This window comes from Sparus aurata, chromosome 16 (genome assembly GCF_900880675.1).
Source record: "Sparus aurata chromosome 16, fSpaAur1.1, whole genome shotgun sequence".
In the NCBI taxonomy this organism is placed as follows: domain Eukaryota; kingdom Metazoa; phylum Chordata; class Actinopteri; order Spariformes; family Sparidae; genus Sparus; species Sparus aurata.
Genome location: NC_044202.1, coordinates 11007625 through 11015094, shown reverse-complemented (window position 1 = coordinate 11015094; position 7470 = coordinate 11007625). Strand labels below are relative to the sequence as shown.

The 7470-nt window shown below is 38.8% G+C and overlaps 1 protein-coding gene across 1 annotated transcript; it reads left to right on the top strand.

Annotated features, from left to right (window-relative positions):
- Positions 1-1731: 1731 nt before the first annotated feature.
- On the top strand, positions 1732-7271 carry spata7 (spermatogenesis associated 7). The gene is made up of 12 exons (XM_030391902.1): positions 1732-1977; positions 2871-2933; positions 3021-3110; positions 3200-3247; positions 3790-3893; positions 4094-4560; positions 4658-4703; positions 5303-5424; positions 5525-5575; positions 5687-5764; positions 5851-5908; positions 5999-7271. Exons 1-12 carry the CDS (start codon positions 1935-1937, stop codon positions 6632-6634), a joined length of 1806 nt encoding a protein of 601 aa, XP_030247762.1. The 5' UTR covers positions 1732-1934; the 3' UTR covers positions 6635-7271.
- The last annotated feature ends 199 nt before the right edge of the window (positions 7272-7470 follow it).

Genomic DNA, 7470 nt, shown 5'->3' with positions numbered 1-7470 from the left:
TTAATGGATACAATAGAACCATTGTTAAACTCATTTATTACACCTGTGCTTCTCCTACTATTACAAGCTGAGAAAAAGATGTTCAAGGCTGATTCACTGCAGAACGAGATCAAGATTTCGAGTAACAACATTTATGTGGACAGCAAAATTACATTCAATTGTTTGAGAGCACAAAACAATTTAATGTAATTGGGTGCCTTGAAGCTCAAGCTGAAATGTTTGTGTCCGCATCAAATTATATTTATCATCAAAGCCAGAGAAGATGTTCTCGGCTCATCATAATTGAAAAGAAAGCCCTGTTTAAGTCCTGTATATACAGTTATAATCCCACTGGTGTTTACATGTTTTCAACAGCATGAGGAAACACGAGGAATATAGTCACTGCCAAGTGTTGAGAGTGCAGCAAAATCAAACTATTGAATACTAAAAAAAAAACCTACTACTACGCTTTTCAAAACATCTGTTTCACACATTGTGTGTCACACGACTATTGTAGTACTACTATCAAGTACAGTCCTTAGCTGGTAAATGACGTGAGGGGTTAAAAGGTCTTTCAAACAATGCATGGCAGCATTAACAATATGCTGCTGACAGAATGTTCTCATGACTGATATGTGCTCAGTTGAATCAGAATTTATATTTGTTGCACTGTGTTTTCCTACACTGGTCCATTTTCCACTCTACTGCTGAAACAGAGGCGAACTGTGGTGGTTTCTGTTTTCAGCCGGCCAGATGGTGTATGTACCCCAAACTGCCCTGAAAAACATCACACCGGTAATAAACAAGACTGGCTACCATCCATCTCATGATTATTCATAAACATGTGCATCTGGTCGATATTGTGCATGCTGTTCGGATAGAATAGGCAAAGTTCTTGTGTCTTTTGTGTCTAAAGTCTAAAGGCCTGTTGTGAAAATGGTATAGCGTGTAATAGTGAGAATTGTGTACAACAGTGGTAATGTATACCTTTTGTTACTAATTGAAGGAGAAATATGACATCTTCTGTTAATTGGCAGTAAGTCCCATTTACTAATGATAAACTAAATCCTCAAAATGCATTAAGTCATAGTTCCTTGTCCTACTGTCTTAACTCATCTTGATGCTGTAGACTCTGATTCAGGCGTTTCCGGAACGTGTCAAGCGTTGTAGATCAATTAGACTCTTTCCAGGCCCTTGAGAGCTGTTAATAAATCATTTCTAGCTGCTGTCTTGTCTCTCCCAGAAAAAAATTCAAATAACTGCATTATTGGGACCACAATTGTATAAAAATGCATATTAGTGCAAGAACAAGGCCATTTCCACGCAATCCGGCTCTTAATTTGCAGGCAGTGCGGCTCCAGAACATATGCCACTGTGTTATATGAGCAATAGGACAATAGGCTGGCTTTTCCTGGAGTTTATTGCCCTCGAATTGTCTCTGCTTACTTCACCCTGCTTGACGGTCAAACCGTGGCTCCAAAAATATCACGTCCACACCCAGAAATCCCACAATGTTGAAAACACACAAACATTCATGTTGGATGTTAGCCATCTTGTCTTTCATTTGCATTAAAATAGAGTCAAACAGATATTGTTTGACAAATTTTCTAGATACACATTGATATATTGGACTTTATTCAATCCTGAGTTTATACTTTCTTTGTTGCCATGTTTTTAAATCACCCTACTTTTCCCATTCAAAGATGCTGAGGGGTGGGTGTGGGCGTGTCCTTCCCTTACGCATGAGCGTGATGACGAAGGCAATCATAGCAACCAGCATGGCGACGGGGAAGCTTTGCCTAGCTCCTCATCTGCTTATAGTAAGCTAGCATTAGGTCGTTACCTTCACAATACTTGATTAACTCACAGCGTTAAAATGTTTAAAGCTGAATACACTGTAGCTTCTGGATGTCACCAAGCTCTGCCGCCACTGCCTCAGAATATTTCTGAGGAAAATGGGATACGCTGAGTGTAACATTATCATGGACTCGAGAATAGGTATGTAAATACTGTTAGCATTAGCTAGCTATTCTGCTAGTTAATCGGCAGAAGGGGGCAAATTTTGCTAAGACAGCAACTCTGAGATAAACTCAAGCCGACAGCTTATACACTCAGTAATATAGCTTCAGGTTTATCTAGACAATAACTCGGCTAAACTTGAAATCAATAAACAAGATAGTAACGCTAGCTTGTAACACAACGCCTCAGGCGACGCAAGCTAACTTGAGGCGAAGTTACATGATTTTGGTTCACTAAGTTGAAATTTGTTTAATATTTTCATAGTCTCTTTAGTTTTAACATTAACGCATTAACGTGTGTTACTTTTAACCAAAACTGTATTTACAGGCGGAATGAAGGGAATGTAAAAAACTGTCAAAATAAATGTCTCACAAGAGTGTTTTGATTAGAAATAGACTTGTTGAAAATATTTGTATTTTATTTTATTGTGTGCATTACACATTTGTTTATTAAGTATCTCTTCTCATCTTACATTGTAAAACCAATTATATAGCCTACTAAAAACAATGATTACATACCAGAGGCAGTACACTGTTGTATCAACATTGGACAAATAGTAATGATCCTGACTAAAGATCTCAAAGATAATTTTTATTTGTATTATTAATTGATCTAATAACACTTAGATGATTACTGTAAAGATTTCTGATTGTATTATCAATATATGTTGTAATGACACATTCCCATCACAAGTAATGAAAGCCCAAATTGATGTCTTTAAATCTCATATTTCTGTCCAACATTTAAAAGCCCTGATGGCATTCATTTTACAAATATATAGAAATTAAAAGAGAATAGAAAATCTGAGAAGCTATATGCCTGATAATTTACTTAAATGCCTCAGTGTTAATCAAAACTGTTGTTCATTTTAGGGAGTGTATCATCTGGACTGGGGTGCAGCTCCGGTGTGAGAGGACAGACTGTGAAAAGTAGCCGTAAGTATTAATAAACGCTAATATGATATTGTGAAAAGGGTCAAATGAGTATTAATTCCTAATATAAGATCTGTCTTGTGTTTTCAGCTTTCTGCCCTCGCTCCTCCAGCAAGTTAACACAGTCCATCATTAAAGACCACATGGTGTCTCATTACAAAAAGGTTTACTCAGCTAAAGGTGAGCAACACGGCAGGACATGTATCTCTTTCGCATAATACTTAGACTAATAAAATGTCATGATCTTACATTTTTGCCTTGTTCTACAGCTGCCATTGATGCCTCAGTACCCAAAAGCTTGATACATAGTGTAAAGTGTAAGTACCCAGTTATCAAATATTGATTACTTCTACTCAAAACACTTTCTAGCTGTTGAAGTGAGGTTGTGTCTTACATTTCTGTGCTCATTTTTTATTTAAAAGGAACATATTTCTCATTTTAGCACAGCCACAATGGTTTTTAACAGCATATTAATTATTGTAAATGCTTTACAGCTGTCTAAATGTAACCACTAATGGCCATAAACTGATAAAAACAAAATCTCCTGTCTGATCTCACCATTTCAGCATAGGCAATACAACAGTATAGCCTCATTACATTTGACTACTAGATGAAACTTTTTAATGGTAAAAAAAGTCATATTATCCTGGTTATTTGAAGACATGAAACAAATGACACAGCAGGTTTATGAGATGCAAATTGCACAGAATAATCCATGAGATGCATTGAGAATTTGTTTATATGATTGTGTTAGATTATCCAAAGGAACCTTTACTCTCTTATAACACATGTAAGTTGGTATGTGTGAAACTGCTCACTGACAGTAATAGTTACACAATTTTTCTTTGCTTCGTTGCAGATAATGACCAGATCAGACATGAACGGATAAGGAAAGGGGGTCGTCCTCAGTCAGCACACTCTGTCTCACAGAGGAATAGCAGAGCCTCTTGCTCTTCAGCCCAGGTAAGAAATCACACCAGAGTCATTGATGTTTTTCTCATTGGTTAATGTGATGCCAACCAATGCTGTGTAGCAGCTATGGCAATGAAAACGAAATGGTCACAAGTGATTGAAGGCTTTAGATGCAAAGCTAACATTTACTTGTCATACAGACTTTTTCAGCATGTAAATAACTGATTGAAAATGTCACATTTGCTTTTCAGAGTAGATTATCTGTGCAGTACGATGACAGCCCCTACCTCTGCTCAAGGAGTTCCATGGTGTCCAGCCCGAGGTTCGGCACCTCCTTTCATACCAAGGAGATAGTTTATCCACTGTCCAAAGTCGGCTCACAGAACCACTTTCATCACGCGCGCCCAGCGTCCGAAAGAAAGTACCAGAGCCCAAAGTCGTCTTTACATAGAAAGCAGTCAACTTGTTCGCTGGGAGCTTCAGGAGAACAGAGCGGCTTCAAGACTTTCCAGGACCCATCTCAGAAGACATACGGCGGCGACTTGCTCCAGAAACATTCCCAGAACTTTACCCAAGACAAACCCTTCACCCCTAAGACCCTGAAATCAGATAAGAGTTCGTACTTGTCCAAATATCGCTACTACAGATCACCACAGAGGAAAAATACTCAGGACTCCACTCGGTCAGGGTTGATGCGACAGGAGACATATCATGGAAGGTACTAACACCTACAATCAATATGTGACTTAAAAACAATTTGTGTAACATGTGTTGTAATACGAAAAAATAACTTGAATTCTATATTTCTTATACAGCACAAAAACCAAGGAACACACACAAGAACTGTATGAGCCATCTCAGGTAATCATGAGTATTTCATTAGATTATTCTGACACATTTTCTTATGCGTCTTACTTTTTTGAAGAGTCCATCACATGTTATCAAAATGATGTCTTTGACACTGAAACAGATAAAAATGCTGAATATCAGATAGAGTTTATTGTTTGTGAAGCTGCAGTCAGCAACTTTCTACTTTCTACAAAAGTAGAGAGTCGATCAGTGCCGCATGAAGCTGGAGCCAATAAAAACTGGTGGCTACTGCAGAGTCATTTGACCAGAGAGTACATATTGATTGTACACTGAAGACCAAAGTCAGATGTTAGTGGGTGGTAACAGGTTTTTTGTCCACTGTAGAAGGGTTATAAAATCTGGCTCATAACAGGCTAAAGAAATTATCCACGCCTTACTGGGGTGACATTCTGAAGTACCCTATCCAAATAAAGGCAATGAAAAATAGCTGGGTGTAAGCATTTGTTGCTCAAGGTCTTTGCATGGTTTATTGTCCTTATAAACAGCTCTGTAACTGAAGTGTTAACAGCCACATTAAGCATTTGATTATAGGTTAGCCTTGACACTATTGAATATACCTTCTCATTTTACAGTCCTTTTTTGTTTTACAGGGATTTACTACAGAGCACGAGTGGTCTGAGGATGAGTTCGGTGGCACACATCTCTCAGCATCTAGACAACAGAGTCAAGCAAACAAGAGCAGAGACCGGGATTTTTTTGACTCCTCTTATAGGTAAAATCATGAAGTAGAAATACTGTGTTGAATTTTAAGCATAAAGTTAAACTCGCTTTTTATGTGTAACATTCTAAAAGATTGAAGTCTCGTCTTTTAGACTCTCACCAGAAAGCAGAAAATCCCCCATGATGAAGAATGTATCTACAGAGTAAGTTCTCTTTGATGATGTGTGATTCTTATAGAGCTTTTGAATATTACCATTCACATGAGGATGAATTTTAAGAACCATCCGAAATAATGAATACGTGTTTGTCGACAGGGAAGAAGAACTAATGTACCTCGAATTCATTTCTGCTGTAACAGAGGACATCTTGTCAAGGGGGCACATCTCTGACAGGTTTGTCATTTTCATCTGTGACCGATTTCTATGAACTTCTCGAGAAGAGTCATGACAGTAGTGTAAGTGTCTGTGTCCTCTGTAAGGGTCCTAGACCGGGTGATAAAGCGCCATATTGACATGAATCGTCATCAGCTTGATGAGGTGAGTCTTTAGCTTCCTGTAACAAATGAACTTTTTTCACAAAGAGCATATAAACTTCTTCTCATACACCAATCTGCGTTTTGTTTTCAGGGTAAAATGCGCCACCTGCTGGGAGTGCTGCGCAAAGATTTTGAGGAGCCAACCAACATACCCACCTGCAGCACAGAGCTTGAAAAACACGAGAATGGTCTCCTCGGTGCATTCCTACCACATCTGGAATCAGAGGGGAAACGAGTGAAGACCAAAGAAAACCGTGATCTGCTTCCTTATGCATCACTTATCAAATACAGCGATTTGCCAGGTTATGGCGATCCCCTATATGTATCCACGCCTGTATGCTCTCCTGAAAGGACTGTTTCACCATCTAAAACAACTGAAAAGGATGGAGAAGATGACAATCTGGAAAAAGGCATTTACTCTCCATGTCTCAGTGAGCATGTTTCGAATAACATGGGGATCAGTGAAGAGGAAATCCATCAAAATCAAGCAGGCACACCTGCGACAAATGAAGTCGTAGATGAAAACCGCGAATGTGCCACTATCACCAGTGATGAAGGATTTCATCCTGACCAAGCTGAGGTCAGTTATGATGGACATTGTAAAGAGGTTGAGGATCTGGGGAGAAGTTTGTCAGAGTCGCTTCACGTGTCCAGCAATACACACAATGTGGAGAACACTGAGCAACATACGAATACAGCTGCTTCTGGCAGTGATGATGAGTTCTGAGTTTTACTGTATTCAGGGAATGAATGTCCTTTGAGGTTTTTTTTGTTACCAATTGAGTGTTTGTCCAGAGTGAAATGTGATATTTGAACTTTCTGAAAGTATAGTTTTGTAACTGTGATTCAAAGCTGGGTTGTGTTTTAATGTTTTTACAAGCCCCACAAATGTGGAGCTGTAGCTTGATTTTTGCTTTTATAGGTTTTTACAGAAGCACAATCAATATTTCACATGAGCAAACAAGGTTTTGCGAGAACACCAGGGACTCTTATGTCTCATTTGGGTTACTGCAAAGTGGTGGTTAATCTCCTATTGACCCCCGGAGTAATGGTATAAACATTTTTCTGGAGCAGTGCCCCACGTTAATTAGTATGACTAGCAAATTTGCAAAGGATCTGTGATGTCAGATGTGTGGAAATAGTGGCATCCTTTAGTTTGAGTGGATTGAGCAATGTGCCCAGTCAGTTATATAGCATGTTGTAGCTAAAGTTTACTTTTTCTATATTTCTAGAAGGAAAGGTCTGTCATAAATGAACTTAATAAAATTGTTCAATGTGTTTGACTTGACATAGCCGCAAGTAGTTGGCTGCCACCAGAATGTGTCTTTACAGTTGCAATAAAGTTTCTATTGTACTGCATATTACATGCCTGCATCTCGTTCATTACAAACTACATTGCCACATTTCAGGGCCACATTTTTGCAAACCATTACAGAAGCAAAGTCTCTGAGCATTGCACAATTTACTGTGCCTGCGATCACAGCTGTCAGTTGATGTAAAAGGTAAACAGACAGGTCAGCGGCCCGCAGATCCAGGCAGCTGTCCCATTTCTGGCATTTTCAC